The sequence below is a fragment of the Haematobia irritans genome, chromosome 1 (genome assembly GCF_050003625.1).
Source record: "Haematobia irritans isolate KBUSLIRL chromosome 1, ASM5000362v1, whole genome shotgun sequence".
Lineage (NCBI taxonomy): Eukaryota > Metazoa > Arthropoda > Insecta > Diptera > Muscidae > Haematobia > Haematobia irritans.
The window spans coordinates 19,988,470-20,014,759 of record NC_134397.1 but is presented as its reverse complement, the minus strand read 5'-3'; the positions used below and the strand labels follow the sequence as shown (position 1 = coordinate 20,014,759).

At 26.7% G+C, this 26,290-nt stretch overlaps 1 protein-coding gene across 4 annotated transcripts; it reads right to left on the bottom strand.

Moving 5' to 3' along the window:
• Positions 1-1,643: 1,643 nt before the first annotated feature.
• On the bottom strand, positions 1,644-21,761 carry LOC142220412 (aminopeptidase N-like). 4 transcript variants are annotated; one of them, XM_075289531.1, is made up of 7 exons: positions 19,255-19,300; positions 19,157-19,198; positions 9,010-9,494; positions 8,792-8,947; positions 4,773-6,186; positions 2,221-2,741; positions 1,644-2,152 (listed from the first exon to the last, which is right to left on the bottom strand). In XM_075289531.1, the coding sequence occupies exons 3-7, from the start codon at positions 9,486-9,488 to the stop codon at positions 1,888-1,890; spliced, it is 2,835 nt and encodes a 944-aa protein (XP_075145646.1). In that variant the 5' UTR covers positions 9,489-9,494; positions 19,157-19,198; positions 19,255-19,300; the 3' UTR covers positions 1,644-1,887. The 4 variants fall into 4 exon arrangements, with proteins under 4 accessions (XP_075145646.1, XP_075145643.1, XP_075145645.1 ...); XM_075289528.1 differs by lacking the exons at positions 19,157-19,198; positions 19,255-19,300 and adding an exon at positions 21,579-21,761; XM_075289530.1 differs by lacking the exons at positions 19,157-19,198; positions 19,255-19,300 and adding an exon at positions 21,592-21,761.
• Between the last annotated feature and the right edge of the window lie 4,529 nt (positions 21,762-26,290).

Below are 26,290 nucleotides of genomic sequence, written 5' to 3'. Positions count from 1 at the left end.
AAAGTTTGAGACTTTAATCCCCAACAGTGAGGCGTGGTGCACACAGACCCCGGGGAATAAAGAATATATAGATTTCTACACCGATGGCTCCAAATTGGATGGACAAGTGGGTTTCGGAGTATATTCTAATGATCTGGAACTTCAAATAGCGAAAAGATTACCTAATCACTGTAGTGTTTTTCAGGCTGAAATATTAGCAATAAGAGAGGTGGCGAATTGGCTGAGAAGTAATGTTCCAAAAAATGTGGGCATTAATATATACTCAGACAGTCAACCTGCAATAAAATCCTTGGACTCTGTGTTCCTCAACTCGAAAACGGCCATCGATTGCCGCAAATCTCTCAATGAGATGGCTGAGCAGTACAATATTCACCTAATATGGGTGCCTGGCCATAGGAACATACCGGGGAACTGCGAAGCGGATGAGTTGGCAAGGCTAGGGACTACCTTACATATTCCAGGGGAACTAGAATTTGTTGGTATGCCCCTAGCTACCTGCAAGCTCATGCTGCGTGAGAAGGCTGTTATGATGGCAAATGTTCGATGGGAGAATTGCAAGGGTTGTAACGACACCAAGCAAATATGGCCCCATTTCAACTTAAACCGCACACTAGATATGCTAATGTTCTCGAGACGTCAGATATCACTCCTGATATCTGCTATAACGTGTCGCTGCCTGATAGGAGATTTTGCAAAAACTATTGGCGCGAAGTATAATGACTATTGTATGAGCTGTCATGATGCGGAGGAAAAAGAATCAATTAAACACCTCTTGTGTGAGTGTCCTGCATTTTGTGTAAAGCGCAAGCAACTTTTAGGAGCATATAGCTTCAGATTACTGGCGGATCTGGAAAACGTTAACTTAAGCAGTCTGCTAATGTTTTTGGAACAATCTGGTTGGTTCAACAAAGAAAAATAATCAAGAAGGTTCAGCGGTTAAAACTAGAAGTGCCCATATGTAATAGGTACTTTTAGTTAATGTGGTATCACAATGGACTGAATAGTCTAAGTGAGCCTGAATCTTAATCGGGCTGCCACTTTAACCTAACCTACCCTATAATATTGTGTCACAATGGACTGAATGGTCTAAGTGAGTCCGAATCAAATCTGGCTGCCACTTTAACCCTATAAATCCCATGAACTAAGTAACAACCTCTTCATGTACAAGTATGTAGTTACAACGTTTCAGGCAACTCAAGTGGGTTAATGGCATCGTGTAGCTTTCTCCTTTCTATCCTTTAGACCTTGTTACGTTGATGCCTCTCCTCAGCTACTACCATAAACACGACACTAAACATTTCTGACGTTTTTCGCGTTTAACTCAACTTTTACATCAATTTAATACAATTTCAATTCAAAATTTTAATATTAAAAATTTATTAAAATAAAACAGTTGAAGAAAAACAGCTGACTTCGAATACTCTGAATTATTTCTCCCATGTTATTCCCTTCCCCTACTGTTTAGAATAGGAGGATTTTATTCCCGGGGAAAATGAATTCCCAGGGAACACATTCCCTAGGGAATATTCAGAATTGGGCTAATAATGTTATGGAAAGCCAATGCTTTTTTTTTAATTTAGTTTTTCTTATATTTCTATTAGCCAATATATAGTATTTATGAAAAATAAAAAAAAACTTGTACGTACACTTATATTTTATATTTTTTTATTACCATTAACATAAATACAGAGTCATTCGTCACAATCACTATGGGCCGGTGATTTCAATAGAAATATGATGAGTGAAAATACTTAGCATTATTACTATTTGAAAAAAAAAAATTAGTGGACGATGTTGTCTGATCGATTCGAAAAGAAACAACTCCTTAAAATAATAATAAACTGGATAAACAAGAGTCGAACAATATCTTTTGCCTTCAAACGGTGTTTATTCTTTCACAATATCACGTAGTAGACCCATCAGAGATAATCGATCGTGGAGACGAGATTTCAAGTCTTGTGCATTGCGTCCAATCCATTGGATATTGAAATTAATAGTTTCATAGGCTGACTGTACACTCTTTTCGGATTTTTCAAAATATTCCTTATGGGAATCGACCAATTGCATTAGTTTATTGAGATCTTCAGTTGAAATTATTTGATTGGATAGAGCTCCCAAGAGTTTACCAATATCTGTGGATTGAGAGCCAAAGCTAAAAGAAGAAGAAGAAGAAGAAGAAATTAATTAATTACCAAAATCGCTTTTGATGACTCAACTTACAATTCATGTAATTGCTCAATATTATCTGTATAGTAATTCCTAGCAATAGGAGCACCAACTTCGCTGCGTGCCACAGAGCTAAATGCAAAGGTTACATCTTGTTTACGTATATATTCCGCCTTGTCGAATGTCAAATCGATATATTCTTTTAGGATCTTATCATTGCGAGAGCATCCTAATGATACAATGATGGTTCTCTTTTCGGTAGCCACGTTGGAGGCCCTATAGCGTTGCCATAAAAAGTCCCAATCATCTTTGTCACCATGACGTATAGCTGTACAATAGACAGTAGGTCTCAAATCTGCAGGTATAAAATTTTCGCTATCGGGATTTTTGGATAATTTCCATTGTTGGAAATAATTAACCGCAGTTTGTACGCAATCCTCTACTTCAATGCGACATGCCCAACCAGTGACCAATGACTTGAGTAAGATTTGCGAATGCGATTTACTAGCAGCATTGGTATTATTTAGGCCATCCAAATGGAAATAAATAGGTTCAATAATATAGCGTAGATAAGTCTGAAATTATAGAATCGTTAATGTTAATATCCATACATAGAATAGGCTAAAACAAAATACAAAAACTATAAAAGTAATTCCTTAGGGGAAGCCCTATCTTAAGTGTGGGGAAAAATAATCACAGCGACTGTCCGTGGACGTTCGAGTGTTAACGTGAATTTTTTATTTTCTTTAAAAATAAAATTTTGACAAAATTTTCTATAGATATAAAATTATGACTAAATTTTCTATAGAAATAAAAATTTGACAAAATTTTCTATAGAAATAAAATTCTGACAAAATTTTCTACAGAAATAAAATTTTGACAAAATTTTGTATAGAAATAAAATTTTCTACAGAAATAATATTTTGACAAAATTTTCTATAGGAATAAAAATTTTGAGAACATTTTCTATAGAAATAAAAATTTTGAGAACATTTTCTATAGAAATAAAATATGGACAAAATTTTCTATAGAAATAAAAGTTTGACCAAATTTTCTATAGAAATAAAATTTTTAGAACATTTTCTATAGAAATAAAAATTTTGGGAACATTTTCTATAGAAATAAAATTTTGATAAAAATTTCTATTGAAATAAAATTTTGAAAAAAATTTTTATAGAAATAAAAATTTGACAAAATTTTCTATAGAAATAAAATTCCGACAAAATTTTCTACAGAAATAAAATTTTGACAAAATTTTCTACAGAAATAATATTTTGATAAAATTTTCTATAGAAATAAAATTTTAGCAAAATTTTCTATAGAAATAATATTTTGACAAAATTTTCTATAGATATAAAATTTTGACAAAGTTTTCTATAGAAATAAAATTTTGACAAAATTTTCTATTGAAATAAACATTTTGACAAAATTTTCTATAGAAATAAAATTTTGACAAAATTTTCTAAAGGAATAAAATTTTGACAAAATTTTCTATAGGAATAAAATTTTGATAAAAATTTCTATAGAAATAAAAATTTTGAGAACATTTTCTATAGAAATAAAATATGGACAAAATTTTCTATAGAAATAAAAGTTTGACAAAATTTTCTATAGAAATAAAATTTTGACAAAATTTTCTATAGAGATAAAATTTTTAGAACATTTTCTATAGAAATAAAAATTTTGAGAACATTTTCTATAGAAATAAAATTTTGATAAAATTTTCTATAGAAATAAAATTTTTACAAAATTTTCTTTAGAAATAAAATTTTGACAACATTTTCTATAGGAATAAAATGTTGACAAATTTTTCTATAGAAATAAAGTTTTGACAAAATTTTCTATAGGAATAAAATTTTGACAAAATTCTCTATAGAAATAAAATTTTTGATAACATTTTCTGTAGAAATAAAATATGGGCAAAATTTTCTATTGAAATAAAAGTTTGACCAAATTTTCTATTGAAATAAAAGTTTGACAAAATTTTCTATAGAGATAAAATTTTTAGAACATTTTCTATAGAAATAAAAATGTTGAGAACATTTTCTATAGAAATAAAACTTTGACAAAATTTTCTATAGAAAAAAAATTTTGACAAAATGTTCTATAGAAATAAAATTTTCTATAGAAATAAAATTTTCACGAAATTTTCTATAGAAATAAAATTTTCACGAAATTTTCTATAGAAATAAAATTTTCACAAAATTTTCTATAGGAATAAAATGTTGACAAATGTTTCTATAGAAATAAAGTGTTGACAAAATTTTCTATAGACAAAAACTTTTGACAAAATTTTCTTTAGACATAAAATCTTGACAAATTTTCTATAGAAATAAAATTTTGACAAAATTTTCTATAGAAATAAAAATGTGACTAAATATCATATAGAAATAAAATGTTGACAAAATTTTCTATAGAAATAAAATTTTGACAAAAATTTTATAGAAATAAAATTTTGACGAAATTTTCTATAGAAATAAAAATTTTGACAAAATTTTCTATAGAAATAAAATTTTGACAAAACTTTCTATAGAAATAAAATTTTGATCTAAAATTTTTGCCAATGATTTAAAAATTGTTTTAAGCAAATTTTCTTTTTAACTTACCTTGAAATAATCATGTTGCTCAGGGAATGGTCTTAAAAGTCGTATAACATTACTCAAACCATCCAGGGCCGATTTCCATGGCAGATATTCACGTTCTTTTGTTAAATATTCCAAAATGTCAAAGGTAATGCCATAATCATGGTAACCACTCCAAGCAAACGATATAACATCGTCAATAATATGGGCACGATTCATTACATGAATGCTATCGAATTTATCGCTATTAAAGGTGGCATTCAAAAGATTCCAATTTTTGTTGTCATACATAACGCGATATACTCCCGATAATTGAATATTGAAAATGATCCACTCATCAGCCGCTGCTACATTTTTCAAATGTAAAGGTACAACTTTACCCATTTCATTACATTCTAACCATTGTTTTGGTGTTGTTGTCTGGAAATCCAATTCGTTGGCTGTGGTATAGCTAAGTGGAACCCACCAACATTTTTTAGCCTCCTCTTCGGATATGGTATTATTCTCTAAATATCTATGTTGGGTTATATCTATGGTCCCAGTTTCGTAGTTACGTGTAACCTTTACCAATGGATAACCCGTTTGTAATGTCCAAGAATCCATAATGGTTTTCATATCATATTCGTCGTGTATACGCTTGTATTTATGCGCCTTCTCGGTGAATGCAGCCCACAGATCATCTTGTTCGGCATTTTTATATTTATGCTTGGTAAGATAATCGCGAACTCCCTCAAAGAAACCATCATTATCCAGCAGCATATGCAACATTCTCAAAACAGCCGAACCCTTTTTATAGGATATGGAATCGAAGCGTTCGGCAATTTGGCTAGTATTTAAAATAGGTTGTGATATGGGATGACTACTTAGTTGGGCATCACGTCGGAATATCGATAAGGAGTTCTCCAATGAATCGGCATTGTAGGAATCCCATTCTGGACTTAAGTTGCGCACACCCAAACTGGCAACATAGGTAGCGAAACCTTCATTCAACCATAAATCAGTCCACCATTTCATAGTGACCAAATTACCAAACCATTGATGAGCCAGCTCATGGGCAATAACTTCGGCAATACGTTCTTTATTCGATTCGGATGAGATATTCGGGGCGAATAATAAAGCAGTCTCGCGATAGGTTATGAGGCCCCAGTTTTCCATAGCACCAGCACTAAAGTCCGGTATGGCTATTTCATCAACTTTTTTCAGTGGGAAGGGAATGCCAAAAATTTCCTCGTAGTATTTCAAAACACTCGGACCCACTTCTGCCGCATAGTCACATTGATCAATGTAACCACCTCTAGACCAAGTACGGAAAACAATATCTGAACCTTCAACTTTAGATTCCTTGTACGTAAAATCGTTGACAGTGTATGCCACTAGATATGTAGACATTGGTACCGACTCTTCAAATATGCTCCAGACAAAATCGGTTAATCCATTTCTGCGGTAGAGAAAAATAAAATAAGTTTGTCGGATAAACCCAATTTCGATACGACGTTTATATTTAAGAAAATGAAGCATTACATATTTATGTTATAGGAGCTTTATCTAAACCTGAAGCGATTTTTTCAAATCCCAGAGAAGGAATATGATCACCTTCCACCCTCCAAAAATGTTATTTTTAGATGGGGAAGGCAAAACATGTTTGGCGCAAAAATGTTGTTTGCTTGCCAAACATAAAATGGTTGTTGAAATCAGATATATAATATCCGCGAAAATAACATGGTCGTGACAAACATGTTACAGGTTCACCGTCCAATAATGAAAATAACGTGGTTGTGACAAACATGTTACAGGTTCACCGTCCAAAAATAACATTTTGGTCTGGGAGGTGATCATATTCCTTCTCTGGGTGTAGTATTTGAAAGATGTCGGTAAATACAAGCGGGTGGTATAAAAAGTTTCTTGATAATTTGGTGACACATACATAAATCCGATTAGATCGGTTTTGAGTAAGATCTATTATTACATAAGATTTTTGGCCTAATTTCGACAAATCGGGCGATACACATATGGGAGATATATCTAAATCTGAACCGATTTCGAAGGTATGTTATTTTGCAGGTTGAGTTATTACCATAGAACCAACAAACTTTCAGTTAGATTGGTTAATAAGTACGGATATTTTGGCCCAATTTTACAAAATCCGGCAATACATATGGATCTGAACCGATTTTGATTTACTTTGTGCCAAACTTTACGAGGATCGGTAAGGAAATAAGCGAAATTTGAACCCATTTATCGAAATCGGACATATGTATGGAAGCTATATCTAGGTTAGGTTAGTTGGCAGCCCGATGTATCAGACTTACTTAGACTATTCAGTCCATTGTGATACCACATTGGTGAACTTCTCTCTTATCACTGAGTGCTGCCCGATTCCATGTTAAGTTCAATGACAAGGGACCTCCTTTTTATAGCCGAGTCCGAACGGCGTTCCACCTTGCAGTGAAACCACTTAGAGAAGCTTTGAAACCCTCAGAAATGTCACCAGCATTACTGAGGTGGGATAATCCACCGCTGGAAAACTTTTTTTGTGTTCGGTCGAAGCAGGAATCGAACCCACGACCTTGTGTATGCAAGGCGGGCATGCTAACCATTACACCAGGGAGCCACCCTATATAGCTATATCTAAATTTGATCCAAATCCAATAATGTTCGCCCTTGGGCCAAAAAGTTATAATGTACGAAATGTCAGCTTTATAATGCCATCTAGAAGGGATGGAAAATGCAGTTCTATAGTACTTTTTTCAATACACCCTGATCAGTATCGTAGTACCCCCGCGAATGATTTAGTACCTTTTGTGTAGACATTTTATTTAATTTCAAGAATGTTGTAGTCGTAACAAGTGTAACAAGTTGTCGATCGCGTACTAAAATAATGCGAACGATTATAGTCACGGTCGAAACTTGAGATAAAAATAATCTACCAACATTTGGAGAAAATCTTACCAAAAACTACCAATAAAAATATTATTTAAAGATTTATTTCTTCAGAAAGTTTTGTCAAAATTTTATTTCTATAGAAAATTTTGTCAACATTTTTTTAGAAAATTTTTTATTTTTTTTTTATTTTTTGTCAACATTTTATTTCTATAGAAAATTTTGTCAAAATTTTATTTCTGTAGAAAAATTTTTTAAGAATTTATTTCTATAAAATATTTTGTCAAAATTTTATTTCTATAGAAAGTTTTGTCAACATTTTGTTTCTACCGAAAATTTTGTCAAAATGTTATTTCTATAGAAAATTTTGTCAAAATTTTATATTTATAGAAAATTTTGTAAAAATTTTATTTCTATAGAAAATTTTTGTCTATAGAAAATTTTGTCAAAATTTTATTTCTATAGAAAATTTTATCAAAATTTTATTTCTATAGAAAAAATTTGTCAAAATTTTATTTCTATAGAAAATTTTGTCAAAATGTTATTTCTATAGAAAATTTTGTCAAAATGTTATTTCTATAGAAACTTTTGTCAAAATTTTACTTCTGTAGAAAATTTTGTCAAACTTTTATTTCTATATAAAATTTTGTCAAACTTTTATTTCTATATACAATTTTGTCAAACTTTTATTTCTATAGAAAATTTTGTCAAAATTTTATTTAGCTAGAAAATTTTCTCAGCATTTTATTTCTATAGAATATTTTGTCAAAATTTTATTTGTATAGAAAATTTGTCAAAAATTTATTTCTATAGAAAAGTCTGTCAAAATGTTTTTTCTATAGAAAATTTTATTAAAATTTTACTTCTATAGAAAATTTTGTCAAACTTTTATTTCTATAGAATATTTTGTCAAAGTTTTATTTCTATAGAAAATTTGTGCATAATTTTATTTCGCTAGAAAATTTGTCAACATTTTATTTATATAGAAAATTTTGTCAAAACTCGAAATTTTGTCAAAAAAATATCTTTTTTGTACTCTTTTAAAAGTTGTATTTTCCATCCCTGTCATCTAGCAGCACCCGATCGTATTTATACAACACGAGACATATATAAGTAACGCCATCTATTGGGCAAATAATGGCAAAATCTGACTTATCACTTACACTGGGATTTGTTTCTCCAAAGGCATGTTACTCAAAGCATTTAAAGATTTATGATGACCCAACCATATCACAAACTTTGCCTTATAATTTGGTTCATCCAAGCAGGGGAAAGCAGCACGAGCAGAAGCCGGTTCAAATTGTGTTACCGAAAGCCATCTGAAATTTAAAATAGTAATTTTAATCTAGTATTTCATAACATTTCTAAAAGATAAGCTCACCTAGTCTCATTAGTATCCTTGGCCAAATACGAACTTCGATAGTATCCATGTAACTGTTCATTCAATATTCCGGTAAAATACAATTTAACTTTATACATTTCACCTTTACGCAAGGGTTCACTTAGATGTATTATATAATAGTCTTGTTCGGGGATAATATCAATGCCATTGGTACACATTCGAAGTTTTTTATCCGCATAACTCTTTAATTGTATACGCGATTCATCGATTGTTAGATTTTGTGCATGTAGCGTAATATTCTTGGTATCCTCCAAAGCGAGGAAACGTATTGAAACTTGACCATTGAATGTTAAATTAGCTGGATTTTCCAAATGTGTTATAACTTTAAGTTTGTAACGATCTGGCTGTATCGAGGTTGGTAAACGATAATGCGTGTACGCATTACCCAACGTTAGAAGAAGACAGGTGGACAATAAGAACAAGCCCACCGTGGCAGAAGAGTGACGGTGACCTTCCATTTTGAGCTATTAAATAAAAAAACATAAATTTATAATTACAATAAAATTATTTTCAATATGACTATTGGCGTTCTCAAATGTTTGAAAAAGCTATCACAAATTATTACTGGAAGTGAACTTCAATGTTCTTTCGAAAAAACTCAATCCTCAACCTGATGGCATATCTTAAAGATATGGAGATATCAATGGATGAATATGTTATGTATAGTGTGACTGATATGTAATACAACAAATTAAAGCGTTATATATTTTCGTTTATTGTTCAGAAGAAAAACCTACACAGAACAACAAATATCACCAAAATATTTCCCATCAAAAAGTTAATTGATACAATTAACTTTTTAATCAAATTCGGAAGACTAAGTCAGTTAAAAAAGTGATGGATTGTTTTTAATTTTTAAATAAAAATTAATTCAAACGATATTTTTTTTAATTATAGTAAAAACACAAAGTCAGATAGAAAAGTAATTAAAAATAGTTACATTTTTAATGAAAAAATCAATTAAATTTTTAATTAAATCAATTAAATAAAAATTAATTGAAATGAAATTAATTAATTTTTTAATCAAGTATTTTTTAATGTCCATTTAAAATTGTAATTGATAAAATTGTGATGATCATTTTCCATTGAAGACATTTCAGTTAAAAATTAGTTGGATCAATTAATTTCGTGATTGAATCAGAATTTTTTTGTGTAGGAAATAAAATAAAATTTTGGAATCGAATTTGGCTGCGTTTGACATGAATTATGATATAATAGACACATTGGTATTTTTTTAGAGCCAACTTTGCTTTAAAAAAATTCTCAGTCCAACGGATGCAGATCCGGAGACTTTGATGACAATTGTGGGATAGAAACGAATCGAGGAATCTTAGTTTAAAGACATTCTTGCTTGACTCATCCTGAGTGCGATGGTGCTGAGGTCGAAAGAAATATTTGTATGACCAGGACATTAATACTATCTTTATTTTTTATATATATACATAAAATTTTATTCTTTTTTTAGCCACTCGTGCCAAAAATTGTCTACCAACTATAGAAAATTTTGTCAAAATGTTATTTCTATAGAAAATTATGTCAAAATTTTATTTCTATAGAAAATTTTGTCAAAATTTTATTTCTATAGAAAATTTTGTCAAAATTTTATTTATATAGAAAATTTTGTCAAAATTTTATTTCTAAAGGAAATTTTGTCAAAATTATATTTTTAAAGGAAATTTTGTCACAATTTTATTTCTATAGGAAATTTTGTCAAAATTTTATTTCTATAGAAAATTTTGTCAAAATTTTATTTCTATAGAAAATTATGTCAAAATTTTATTTCTATAGAAAATTTTGTTAAAATTTTATTTCAATAGAAAAATTTTTTTATAGAAAAATTTGTTAAAATTTTATTTCAATAAAAAAAAATTTATAGAAAATTTTGTCAAAATTTTATTTCTATATAAAATTTTGTCAAAATTTTATTTCTATAGAAAATTTTGTCAAAATTTTATTTATATAGAAAATTTTGTCAAAATTTTATTTCTAAAGGAAATTTTGTTAAAATTTTGTTTCTAAAGGAAATTTTGTCAAAATTTTATTTCTATAGAAAATTTTGTCAAAATTTTATTTCTATAGAAAATTTTGTCAAAATTTTATTTCTAAAGGAAATTTTGTCAAAATTATATTTTTAAAGGAAATTTTGTCACAATTTTATTTCTATAGGAAATTTTGTCAAAATTTTATTTCTATAGAAAATTTTGTCAAAATTTTATTTCTATAGAAAATTATGTCAAAATTTTATTTCTATAGAAAATTTTGTTAAAATTTTATTTCAATAGAAAAATTTTTTTATAGAAAATTTAGTCAAAAGTTTATTTCAAAAGGAAATTTTGTTTCTAAAGAAAATTTTTGTTAAAATTTTATTTCTATAGAAAGTAATGTCAAAATTTTATTTCTAAAGGAAATTGTATTAAATTTTCTTTCTATAGAATAACAAAATTTTATTCCTTTAGAAAATATTGTCAAAATTTTATTTCTATAGAAAATTTTGTCAAAATTTTATTTCTAAAGGAAATTTTGTGACAATTTTATTTCTATAGAAAATTTTGTCAAAATTTTATTTCTATAGAAAATTGTGTCAACATTATATTTCTAAAGGAAATTTTGTTTCTAAAGGAAATTTTGTCAAAATTATATTTCTAAAGGAAATTGTATTAAAATTGGTTTCTGTAGAATAACAAAATTTTATTCCTTTAGAAAATTTTATTTCTATAGAAAATTTTGTCAAAATTTTATTTCTAAAGGAGAAAAATTATATTTCTAAAGGAAATTTTGTCACAATTTTATTTCTATAGATAATTTTGTCAAAATTTTATTTCTATAGAACATTGTATTACATATTTTTCTATAGAAAATTTTGTCAAAATTTTATTTCTATAGAAAATTTTGTCAAAATTTTTTTTCTACAGAAATTTTTGTCAAAACTTTCCGTTTAATTTTGTTACTATGTTACTGTTTTTCGTTCACTGTTTGGACACTGGAATAAATCTGTCAGGCGGTTGGAAGTTAGTTTCTTTACATATGAGTCACTCTGTACACTGTTAATATTTGTATGCAACTGTTCATTGTGTTAAATTCACACATACATACCGCAATTTCAATCCCTATACTCGTACCACAAGACATGTTGTATTGCCTACAATAGTAATTCTCATTTGAACCTGTTGATGCGCTTAATTTAATCGTATACATGTTTTTAAGGAAATGCGTGGCCAACACGTTTTACTAGCTCAATTCTAACATTGAATTTTCCACATAAAACTTGATGTAGTATTACAACATTGTACATAATATTTTATGCGAACTCCTTTTAAAAAATCCAGTTTGCCCAGCATAGTCTTTGACAAAACTATATCTAACATAATAATCTCCTAGATGGATGATAATGATTTATGAACAGGAATTCTACCAGAGAATATATAAAACTTGGTAACCATTGTTGAGGTAATCATTCTAATGGTTTTGTTTGCCAAGAAAACCCAGTGATGAGAAACTAGAATAACTAGGAGGACCACTGGAGAAGATCCCATCTAAGTTTTCCCAATATTTTATGTTACCATTAGTTATTGAAGTCCATTATGTTGTGATATTAGATGACTATTTTTTAAGTTATTCATTATTTTCATTACTGTTCCTGAAGAAGTTTTTACAAACATATTGCTCATGATTTGCCAAAAAATGCTTTGCTATTTCGGCAAACAAAAATAGGAAAGATTAAAATTTAATAATAAAAAATTATTGCTTCAGTTCTTGCAAACATATTGCTCATATTTTGATAAAAAATTTGCTATTTCAGCAAATGAGAATTGTTGAATCGGAAAGCTTAGCTGCTAATTGAAGCTGAAGACTTGCACTTTTCTTTTTTCTAATTTCATTGGATTTTGTTTAATTAAACCTTAAATTAATTGAAAATGTGCACCAGTTAATTAAATTAATTTGATTATTTTGTATTTTCTTTCATTGTATGTAGCAGAGTATAACTACAGACAAAGACAATTTTTACATAAAAATATTAATTATAATAAATAAAATGTTCTACAGAAATAAAATTTTAACAAAATTTTCTATAAAAATAAAATTTTGTCAAAATTTTCTATAGAAATAAAATTTTGACAAAATTTTCTATAGAAATAACATTTTGACAATACTTTCTATAGAAATAAAATTTTGACAAAATTTTCTATAGAAATAAAATTTAGACAAAATTTTCTAGCGAAATAAAATTTTGCCAAATTTTCTACCGAAATAAAGTTTTGACAAAATTTTCTATAGAAATATAATTTTGACAAAATTTTCTATAGAAATATAATTTTGACAACATTTTCTATAGAAATAAAATTTTGACAACATTTTCTATAGAAATAAATTTTTGACAAAATTTTCTATAAAAATAAAATTTTGACAAAATTTTCTATAGAAATAAAATTCTGACAACATTTTCTACAGAAATAAAATTTTGACAAAATTTTCTTTAGAAATAAAATTTTGACAAAAATTTCTATAGAAATAAAATTTTGACAAAAATTTCTATAGAAAAATAATTTTACAAAATTTTCAATAGAAATAAAATTTTAACAAAATTTTCTATCAAAATAAAATTTGGACAAAATTTTCTATAGAAATAAAATGTTAACAAAATTTTCTATAAAAATAAAGTTTTGATAAAATTTTCTATAGAAATAAGATTTTGACAAAATTTTCTATGGAAATAAAATTTTGACAAAAATTTCTATAGAAATAAAATTTTGACAAAATTTTCTATAAAAATAAAATTTTGACAACATTTTCTATAGAAATAAAATTTTGACAAAATTTTCTATAGAAATAACATTTTGACAAAATTTTCTATGGAAATAAAATTTAGACAAAATTTTCTAGCGAAATAAAATTTGACAACATTTTCTGTAGAAATAAATTTTTGACAAAATTTTCTATAAAAATAAAATTTTGACAAAATTTTCTATAGAAATAAAATTTTGACAACATTTTCTACAGAAATAAAATTTTGACAAAATTTTCTCTAGAAATAAAATTTTGACAAAAATTTCTATAGAAATAAAATTTTGACAAAAATTTCTATAGAAAAATAATTTTACAAAATTTTCAATAGAAATAAAATTTTAACAAAATTTTCTATAGAAATAAAATGTTAACAAAATTTTCTATAAAAATAAAGTTTTGATAAAATTTTCTATAGAAATAAGATTTTGACAAAATTTTCTATAGAAATTAAATTTTGACAAAAAATTCTATAGAAATAAAATTTTGACAAAATTTTCTATAAAAATAAAATTTTGACAACATTTTCTATAGAAATAAAATTTTGACAAAATTTTCTATAGAAATAACATTTTGACAAAATTTTCTATGGAAATAAAATTTAGACAAAATTTTCTAGCGAAATAAAATTTGACAACATTTTCTGTAGAAATAAATTTTTGACAAAATTTTCTATAAAAATAAAATTTTGACAAAATTTTCTATAGAAATAAAATTTTGACAACATTTTCTACAGAAATAAAATTTTGACAAAATTTTCTTTAGAAATAAAATTTTGACAAAAATTTCTATAGAAATAAAATTTTGACAAAAATTTCTATAGAAAAATAATTTTACAAAATTTTCAATAGAAATAAAATTTTAACAAAATTTTCTATAGAAATAAAATGTTAACAAAATTTTCTATAAAAATAAAGTTTTGATAAAATTTTCTATAGAAATAAGATTTTGACAAAATTTTCTATAGAAATTAAATTTTGACAAAAAATTCTATAGAAATAAAATTTTGACAAAATTTTCTATAAAAATAAAATTTTGACAACATTTTCTATAGAAATAAAATTTTGACAAAATTTTCTATAGAAATAACATTTTGACAAAATTTTCTATGGAAATAAATTTTTGACAAAATTTTCTATAGAAATAAAATATTGGGAAATAAGATTTTTTTTAATTTGGTAGATTTTTGGTAAAATGTTCTTAAAATGTTGGTTGATTATTTTTGGCACGATTGACAACCGTGGACGTGTATCCTAATTTGAATTTTTTAGAGCCTAGATTTAAAGCTACATATCTCCCTAAAATATATATTTATTATTTTAAAAAAGCAATATCTTTATATTTCTTTTTTAAATTTTTTATTATTAAATAAATAGAAATATGATTATGAAAAAATAATAATAATAATAATTGAGCAGATTGTAACTACAAACAAACGCCGTTTTTACATAAAAATATGAATTATACTATTTATAAAAATAAAAAAATATTTTGATTCCATTAATTTTTTATTAAAAAATTAATAGAAATATGATTATTTCTTTAAATAAAAAATAACTGAGATTCAAATAATTTCTAAATTGATTTATTTAATAATTTATTATTATTAAATAAATAGAAATATAAATCATACTTTTAAAAAAAATTTGTTTCTTTTATTTTTTATAAAAAAAAAAACAAACTTCACATTCACCCCCATTTTCACGAAGCTCTGTTAGTGCTACGTTAGCTTACGAACTTTTAAACCGTAATATGGATATATGTGCCATCTTGCCTATATATTCCATATAGAGGTTAGGAACTTAACTGCTGAAAAATGTTCAGTTAAAGTTAACCAACGAAAATATATTTACTATTTACTTTCTGTTAAGTGGCAGTTAAAGCCTAACGGAGCTACATGAAAATGGCCGTTAATTAATAAATTAAAATTTATGTATTACGACCTTCTAGAAAAAAATGTGTACATAATATACATTTTAAGCCCAATTACCTTGTAATGTAAAATCCTTCTATTTGATTTGAATAAGCACTCTAATACAAAATTCCCCTAAGGCAATGGATTTTTGAAAACACAATCTTAAATGTATCAATATTTTTTCGGGTTAAAAGCAAATACATAAAAATCATTTTTGCAAATATACATACTTGTATTTATATTTCTTCAAGTAGTTTGCCATCAAAATATTGATAGAGAAACAAAAACAAAAAAAAAAAAACAAAATAAAACGGGGGTCAACCAGAGTGCCAAAACACCGGTAAACTGTCTGACTTTCTTTTCTAATCAAATATTCATCAAATCTACATTTTGTTATTAATTAAGTTTATCGGTGTATTGGTAAATATTTATGAGATGACATTTATTTATTTATGAGATATGCATTGTTCTGGACCACAATTAAATAGTCCATAAAAAATATTATGCCATATGATCATTAACCATATACGCTCAAAGAAATTTTGTTAGTACTGCTTCATTAAATATTTTAGAGAGCTATTTAGCTTTAAATCTAGGCTCTATATTTATTTAAAATTTGGATACAGGTTTATCGAATTTTAACATAGTTCTCGTTTTGAAATATATCATATTTTATTTCTACGAATAATTTTGTCAAAATTTGATTTCTAATTATTAGGATGCATAATCTCTCATATTAGGTCAATATTTTTTTTCAGTGCATACAAACTGAGTGGTCCTCCACTTATTGGTATTAATACAATATTAATTACATTATATTAAATTAATTTCATTTGTTTTTAATTTTAATTAATTTTAAACCAGAACAAGGTATTTAACATGAAGAGCTACAATTCCATGCGATTTCATTTCATCTATTTTGTGGAAAAATAATAACAGTGGTATTTCCAGATCTTTAGCTACAATGATGTACACTCAAAAAATCTTTTACTTGAATCCAAAGTTAGGGCTTTTTCATTGAGGATTTTGGTATTGATTCCGATACAAAGATACTGCTTCTGTAAAATAAATATATATTTTAGGAAGTTACGTAGCTGTAAATCTAGGCTGTAAAAAATTAAAATTAGGAAACACATCATCGGTTGCCACTCGTGCCAAAAATATCTACTAAAGTTTGAAGAACATTTTACCAAAAATCTGCCAAATTTAAAACAAAAAAAAAACTTATTTCGCAAAATTTTATTTCTATAGAAAATTTTGTCAAATTTTTATTTCTATAGAAAATTTTTTCAAAATTTTATTTCTATAGAAAATCTTGACAAAATTGTATTTCTATAGAAAATTTTGTCAACATTTTATTTCTATAGAAAATTTTGTAAAAATTTTATTTCTATAGAAAATTTTGTCAAAATTTTATTTCTGTAGACAGTTTTGTCAAAATTTTATTTCTATACAAAATTTTGTCAACATTTTTATTTCAATAGGAAATTTTGTCAAAATTTTATTTCTATAGAAAATGTTTCCGAAATTTTATTTCTATAGAAAATTTTCTCAAAATTTTATTTCTATAGAAAATTTTGTCAAATTTTATTTCTATAGAAAATTTTGTCAAAATTTTATTTCAATACAAAATTTTTCCGAAATTTTATTTCTATAGAAAATTTTGTAGAAATTTTATTTCTACAGAAAATTTTGTCAAATTTTATTTCTATTTTCTATAGAAAATGTTGTCCAAGAAAAATATTTCATATATTTATTTCTATAGAAAATTTTGTCAAATATTTATTTCTATAGAAAATTTTGTCAAAATTTTATTTCTATACAAAATTTTTCCGAAATTTTATTTCTATAGAAAATTTTGTCAAAATTTGATTTCTATAGAAAATTTTGTCAAATTTTATTTTTATTTTCTATAGAAAATGTTGTCCAAGTTTTATTTCTATAGAAAATTTTGTCAAATATTTATTTCTATAGAAAATTTTCCAACAATTTATTTCTATAGAAAAATTTTCAAAATTTTATTTCTATAGAAAATTTTGTCAACATTTTTATTTCAATAGAAAATGTTGTCAAAAATTTATTTCTATAGAAAATTTTCCGAAAATTTTCAAAATTTTATTTCTATAGAAAATTTTGTCAACATTTTTATTTCAATAGAAAATTTTGTCAAAATTTTATTTCTATACAAAATTTTTCCGAAATTTTATTTCTATAGAAAATTTTGTCAAAATTTGATTTCTATAGAAAATTTTGTCAAATTTTATTTCTTTATTCTATAGAAAATGTTGTCCAAGTTTTATTTCTATAGAAAATTTTGTCAAATATTTAGTTCTATAGAAAATTTGGTCAAACTTTTATTTCTATAGAAAATTTTTCAAAATTTTATTTCTATAGAAAATTTTGTCAACATTTTTATTTCAATAGAAAATTTTGTCAAAATTTTATTTCTATAGAAAATTTTGTCAAAATTTTAGTTCTATAGCAAAATTTTGTCAACGTTTTTATTTCAATAGAAAATGTTGTCAAAAATTTATTTCTATAGAAAATTTTCAGAAATTTTATTTCTATAGAAAATTTTGTCAAAATTTTAGTTCTGTAGAAAATTTTTTCATATCTTTATTTCTATAGAAAATTTTGTCAATTATTTATTTCTATAGAAAATTTTGTCAAGTATTTATTTCTATAGAAATTTTTGTCATCATTTTATTTCTATAGAAAATTTTATCAACATTTTGTCACTATTTCATTTTTATAGAAAATTTTGTCAAAATTTTATTTCTATAGAAAATTTTTCCGAAATTTTATTTCTTTAGGAAATTTTGTCAAAATTTTAGCTCTATAGAATATTTTGTCAAAAGTTTATTTCTATAGAAAATTTTGTCAAAATTTTATTTCTATAGAAAATTTTGTCAAAATTTTATTTCTATTTTCTGTAGAAAATGTTGTCCAAGTTTTATTTCTATAGAAAATTTTGTCAAAATTTTATTTCTATTTTCTATAGAAAAAGTTGTCCAAGTTTTATTTCTATAGAAAATTTTGTCAAATATTTATTTCTATAGAAAATTTTCCAACAATTTATTTCTATAGAAAATTTTTCAAAATTTTATTTCTATAGAACATTTTGTCTAAAATATTTATTTCTATAGAAAATTTTCCAACAATTTATTTCTATAGGAAATTTTTCAAAATTTTATTTCTATACAAAATTTTGTCACAATTTTATTTCTATAGAAAATTTTATCAAAATTTTATTTCCATAGAATATTTTTTCAAAATTTTATTTCTTTAGAAAATTTTGTCAAAATTTTATTTCTTTAGAAAATTTTATTTTATTTCTATAGAATACTTGTGTAAGTCATACCCTTACACATGCATATGAAATATTTCAAAGTTCACATAATCAATTATTTCCGAAATGTTATACTGCACCTGTATACGACGACGACAGCTGCTTGTATTGAGGAGGAAAATCTGCTAACATTATCAAAAAATTATATGAGTTCATATATTAGCAAAATCATAATTACCTCAATCAAAATAGGCCACGAAATGAATGAATTTCGGATTAAAAAATCTTATTGACTAAGTTGAAAAAAAAACAAAAAATTAATACACTTTGATCGTATAGCAAAAATAATTTTCCGTTGTCTTTTTTGTTGTTTCGCTGTTTATTTAACTATAAAACGGACGGACGCCTATAGACAGCCTAACAGCCGGCTAGTGTCAAAAAATGCAAACATGGTCAAGCGAAATGAAATGAAGGTTGAGGTTAATTCACCAGGTAGTATTAGTTGCGATTTAAATACGTTCAATAGCTTTTGGATCCGATCAAAAGCAATTGAAATTTATATATTTTAATTAACACTGTCAAACACTGTCATGTAAATCTAAAATCTCCGCCAACAGCTACTGTTAACGAGTCAATGAATACTTTTCGTTTCATTCAACCATCTGATTGATACGTTTGGCACGTATCAATAAATCGTATAGAACGTAAATATGACGGACGCTTGCAGAATATTGATGCATATGGTAAAAAATTAAAATTCAACCAATATTAAGGAAATTAAAATGGAAACGGAAAATTTTCAATAAATATATCTTTGATGATTGTTATTTGTATTTACAGTAAAAAAGTCCCCTATCATTGTTTGCGTTGGTTATTGGCCTCAAAACGTATTGTAATTTTTTTTTCTATAAAATTATATTATATATTTTCAAATTTTTTGTCTTTGAAAATATTTTATTTATCATAGTGTAAATTAGCACTTGCACACTCAAAAGAAAGTCAGTAATAACACCAAACATTTTTTTATCACAATGGACTGAATAGTCTAAGTGAGTCTGAATCTTAATCGGGCTGCCACTTTAACACCAAACATTTTAATTACTTGAGCAGTTTTTATTAAAAAAAGGGAATGAAGTTCCTCAAAATTACAATTCAAACTACACAGAAAAAAGTAAACCACCTTATGGGAAAAATGAACTATCTCGTGCGAAAATTGAACTAAATTGTATTCCAAATTTTGAGATTCATTAAATTAACGAAACTTTTCCGACATTTTCTCTTACGCGCCAGATCATTCCCATTTTAACCACGCTGTAGTTCATTTTTACTATTTCTGAGAAACTTCTTACTTCTTAGTTAGAATTGAACTAATTTCTATGCAAATGAAATTTTACTGTCATTTAGTTCATACAATTTTTGAGACATACTTGGGATAAAGAAAAAATCGATGGGCTGGGGAAAATTTCTTAAAAAAAATTTTAAAAATGAACTAAAACAAAATAAAATTTTTGCAATAAATATTAGTTAATTTTAGCAGACTTTTTTGCTGTGTATTCAAATACCAATAATTGGTAATCTTTTTTGAAAAGATTCCATTCGAACTTTTTTAATTATTTTAGTTTTATGTTAGTAAACTACCCGGTAGTGAAATTTTTTGCTATAACAGTAAATCAAAAGACATTGAGATACCGACACAAATTCAAAACACAGAAAAAATATTATTTTATTTTTCTACTATTTCTTGCTGAAAAAAAGCAGATCTCTAACATAACAATAATCCATTTTATTTTTAGAATATTTTTCTAAAAATCGATTGTTTGAAATAAATTTATAAAAACATAAATCCATCACTTTCATTAACTGACTTAGTCTTCCGATTTTGATTAAAAAGTTAATTGTATCAATTAATTTTTTAATTAAAAATTTTGATTAAAAAGTTAATTGTATCAATTAATTTTTTAATTAAAAATTTAAAATATTTCAATCATTGACTTAATTAACTTAAGGTTCATATCTTGATTAAAAGGTTAATTATATCATTTCATCATTCATCAATTTTCAACTTCAATCAACTTTTTAATTGGAAATATTTTGGTGATATTTTTTTTATGTAATTAAAAATTTATAAATAGTAATTCTTGGTGCAAAATAAAAATCGGAATAATAGTGATAGATTCATTTTTTCATAATAAATTTCAATAACTAGTGAAATCGATCCTTTATATTTTGTTGTTTATTATTTTTTTTTTATAATTACATTATAAAAAAAATTGTTGATTTATTAAAACACCATACCCCTTCTATTAAGTTAAAAAAAAATTACACTTGATATCATTACATATTAATTTTATGCTTGATTGCAATTTTGTCAATTCGTATGAATACACAATACAAATTATTAATACGGATGATTGCAGTCCATTTGATTTTCAAATAAAATTGTATGTTTTGAAATCATTCATTTAATTTTTGATAATTCACTGAATTAAATTAAATTTAGTTAAAACAACACCTGTTAATAGGTTATTAAAAATTGTTTACGGTAATTTTTAAAATATTCACCTTTCACACACACCTCGCGCACACTTGATTATTTCAACTTAAAAAAAAATAATAAAATTAAATTTCTTTTATGCTTCCGTTTGTGTTCGCCAAATTAAGCGAACGCACTTTTTTATAAAATATTCCTACAAGCACGGCGATGACCACGATCACTGCCGACCGTTTCTTAACTGTGGTTACTTAAAGTCTTAACACTGTAACTTATAGCAGGTCGAAATCCAACAGCGATATGTTGTTTGTTACAAAGCTTAACGAAAGCCACAAAAAGAAAAACACATTCAACAGAAACATTCTACACTCGGGGGCAATTGAGCGACTTTAATGTTGCACAGTGGGTTGTATTACCACACAATTCCCTAAAGTTATACCTAAATTAGCATTATAAACAAGTTTGCTGGTGAGTAAAATCTTCTTCAATATGACATTTAAAAATTAACAAGTTTCTAAAATAGCAAAAGTATTTTTTTTTCATACACTCATAGAAAAATATCTGCTAAAAACAGTTGTACTTCATTTGACTACTAATGATTTCAATTACTTCTCGCCGTACCGGATAAATCAAGACCCCCGTTCTAAAGTCTTTGAATTTTTTCTGGTCTTAAGTCTTTGACAGGTTTTGGTATATGAAATTCGAACGAAACATTTTATTAATAAAGGGTGATTCTTTTGAGGTTAGGATTTTCATGCATTAGTATTTGACAGATCACGTGGGATTTCAGACATGGTGTCAAAGAGAAAGATGCTCAGTATGCTTTGACATTTCATCATGAATAGACTTACGATCTGCCACAACGTCGAATTTTCAGTGAATGGTCCCTAGAAAAGTTGGCAGAAAATCCGCTTTTTTATCGACAAATTTTGTTCAGCGATGAGGCTCATTTCTGGTTGAATGGCTACGTAAATAAGCAAAATTGCCGCATTTGGAGTGAAGAGCAACCAGAAGCCGTTCAAGAACTGCCCATGCATCCCGAAAAATGCACTGTTTGGTGTGGTTTGTACGCTGGTGGAATCATTGGACCGTATTTTTTCAAAGATGCTGTTGGACGCAACGTTACGGTGAATGGCGATCGCTATCGTTCGATGCTAACAAACTTTTTGTTGCCAAAAATGGAAGAACTGAACTTGGTTGACATGTGGTTTCAACAAGATGGCGCTACATGCCACACAGCTCGCGATTCTATGGCCATTTTGAGGGAAAACTTCGGAGAACAATTCATCTCAAGAAATGGACCGGTAAGTTGGCCACCAAGATCATGCGATTTGACGCCTTTAGACTATTTTTTGTGGGGCTACGTCAAGTCTAAAGTCTACAGAAATAAGCCAGCAACTATTCCAGCTTTGGAAGACAACATTTCCGAAGAAATTCGGGCTATTCCGGCCGAAATGCTCGAAAAAGTTGCCCAAAATTGGACTTTCCGAATGGACCACCTAAGACGCAGCCGCGGTCAACATTTAAATGAAATTATCTTCAAAAAGTAAATGTCATGGACCAATCTAACGTTTCAAATAAAGAACCGATGAGATTTTGCAAATTTTATGCGTTTTTTTAAAAAAAAAAGTTATCAAGCTCTTAACAAATCACCCTTTACAATGAAATTTTTCATTATTTTTATGATATTTCCATTTATTAATATTTTCACGCAATGAAAAGTTTTTATTATGTCAATGAAAATATGTCGGTGGTTCAATTTTAATGAGATTTTATTTGGACACAATACTAATTATTTATAATTGTGTAAATATAAGCGTGTCGCCAAATTAAAGTCTCTTTTAATTCCTTGGCGGAAATTGGAATAGTGTTGCCATTGATTATCACTAGACATTGTTGTTGTTCGGCTTGTTGAAATATTTTTTTTTTCAAAATTTTATTTCTATTTATACAATTATTTTTCGAGCTTTATGGACAGATATAAATTAAGGAACATGGTTAATAGAGCCATTGAAAAGAAAACGCCAGATACAAATCTATACACGCCTGGACTGTACATGTTTCGGTCCAGGCGTGTATAGATTTGTATCTGGCGTTTTCTTTTCAATGGCTCTATTAACCATGTTCCTTAATCTATATCTGTCCATAAAGCTCGAAAAATAATTGTATAATTAGATATAATGCATTTGGACGTCAATTGCCTGTTTCGGTATCAGGCTAACATGAAATATAATTTTATTTCTATAGAAAATTTGGTCAAAAATTTATTTTATTTCCATAAAATTTTTTTCAAATTTTATTTCTACAGAAAATTTTCTCAAAGTTTTATTTCTACAGAAAATGTTGTCAAAATTTTATTTCTATAGAAATTTTGTAAACATTTTATTTCTATAGAAATGTTTTGTCAAAAAAATTTTTTTATAGAAATTTTTGTCAAAATTAAATTTTGCCAAAATTTTATTTCTATAGAAAATTTTGCCAAAATTTTATTTCTATAGAAAATTTTGCCAAAATTTTATTTTTATAGAAAATTTTGTCAAATTTTTATTTCTATAGAAATTTTTTTAAAAATTTCATTTTTATAGAAAATTTTGTCAAAATTTTATTTCTATTTTCTATTGTCAAAATTTTATTTCTATAGAAAAATTTGCCAAAATTTTATTCATATAACAAATTTTGTCTAAATTTTATTTCTATAGAAAATTTTGTCAAAATTTTATTTCTACAGCAAATTTTGTCAAAAATCTATTTTATAGAAAATTTTGTCAAAATTTTATTTCTATAGAAAATTTTGTCAAAATTTTATTTCTATAGAAAATTTTGTCAAAATCAAAGGAAAAGAGATATGTTTGTTTTGAATTTATTTCGGCATAAGCCGGCTATCAATGTAAAGCCTTTTTTCGGAGGGTTCAAGTGTGGTTTATTGTTGGGTTTAATGAACTGCCTGAATTTATTCTGATAATTGGTTAATAGTTTTGCTGCAAGTAAAGGATGCTGATGAGGAATGTGGTAATTCCGAAATGTGCGTCCATCCAACCATCTTGCAGTCTATAGGGCTTTGCCCAAATAAATTTGACAAACATTCTTTTCCTCTGTTGGTTAAGCTACACTTGTAGTTTAGTCAATGTATGGTTTTAAGCTGCAATAAAAAAACAACAACAATGCTTAAAGAACAAAACCAACAATAACAAAACAAAAAGAATGGAAAATTTTATTTCTATAGAAAATTTTGTCAAAATTTTATTTCTTTTCAATGTAGAGTATTGACAATATTGCTATATTGTCATCAAAAACACTCGGAAACAAGAAAAAGAGAAAATTTTTGCTGACAAGGTTGTTTTATTTGTTCATCGTGGAAAAAAATGTTTCGCCTTTTATCGACCTTCTAAAAATCAAACATTTTTTATGAGTGTATAGTACAAGCAATACAATTTGTAGAAAACTAAACTTTTATTTATGCAGTTATATTAGGAAACAATCTACATAATTCCTTATTCATGCCACTGTGCTTCTTTAGGTAAACAGAAAACTTGTTCTTCTCTCTCTCTCTATTTTCAATTCAAATTGAGCTACTAATTTACGCCTCGTCGTTACAAATACAACACAATAAAATATCCATGTTAACTTTGTTGTGAATTTGTTTATTTTTTTGAGTAATTTTCAATAGTGTGGCCGGCTTAGCATTTAAACATTTAAGTTTTCCTTCCGATTGAAGATGTCCCACTGCGTACTACCAATATCAAGTTCTTGTTGCTATTTTGCATTTTCCGTAGAGGGGACAAGGACTAGTTTTAGATAAAATGTGTAATTCAGTCAATAATGTGGGGAGCTCCTGGTGTGTCTGTGAGTAGGTATTTGGAAATGGTATTTTATATTTTAAGTTGTGCTTGCTGCATCATGCTGTGCCACTAGCTATCAATTTAAATAAAGAAAATGTAGTAAATTTCGATCAACGTGGTTTTTGTATTATCTCTGTCACATACCCAGCAAACAATTTTGAAAATGGTTCCGATGGGTTCTTAACAATTCAATTAAAATGAAAAACAAAAGAGAAAAAATCTTATAAATATACAACTATTTTAGGATTTTTTTTTATTATATTATTATGTACGCATTTTGTACAAAGGTTCATGGGTTCAATCCTAGTTTCGGTCACATACCAAAAAATTTTTCTCCCTCAGTAAAGCTGACGTGAATGAAGGCTATAATGTCTTGTTGTATGGTCTGGGGTCAAAACGTCAATTATTGCAAGCCTTTCACCGTGATGTCTTGTCCAATCAACCAGGTTTATCTTCCCTCAGTAAAGCTGGCGATGGTGCAAAGCTTGTCTATGTGTTTTCGTTATAAAAAGGAGGAGAGATACTCCGCATATGTTTACAATGGGCGTTATAGTCTTAGGCCGTTCTTTGGCAACATTCTATTTAGAAAACTTTTTCTATTAGTGTGTTTATACGTAACCCTTTCCGACAATTTCGATAAAAGTGAATTAGCTGATTTTGGCCAGCATCGAAAGTAAATTCGTCTATTTAAATCGATTTTCAAAATATCAAAAGTCGTTTAGACGAATTTAAAGATTTTCTACACAAAAACAATCAAAAATAGCAATTAAATTTTGACTGGGAGAATTAAAAGTATTGTTATTAATTTCTTTTACTAATTTCATTTCATTTACAAATAATTTAACTTCCTTCGCCTCACATACGTGCATGATAATGAAGATAAAAACATTTGTTGCCCTATAAACACAAACGTTTGAAAAATGCTAAATTTCAACAATTTTTCA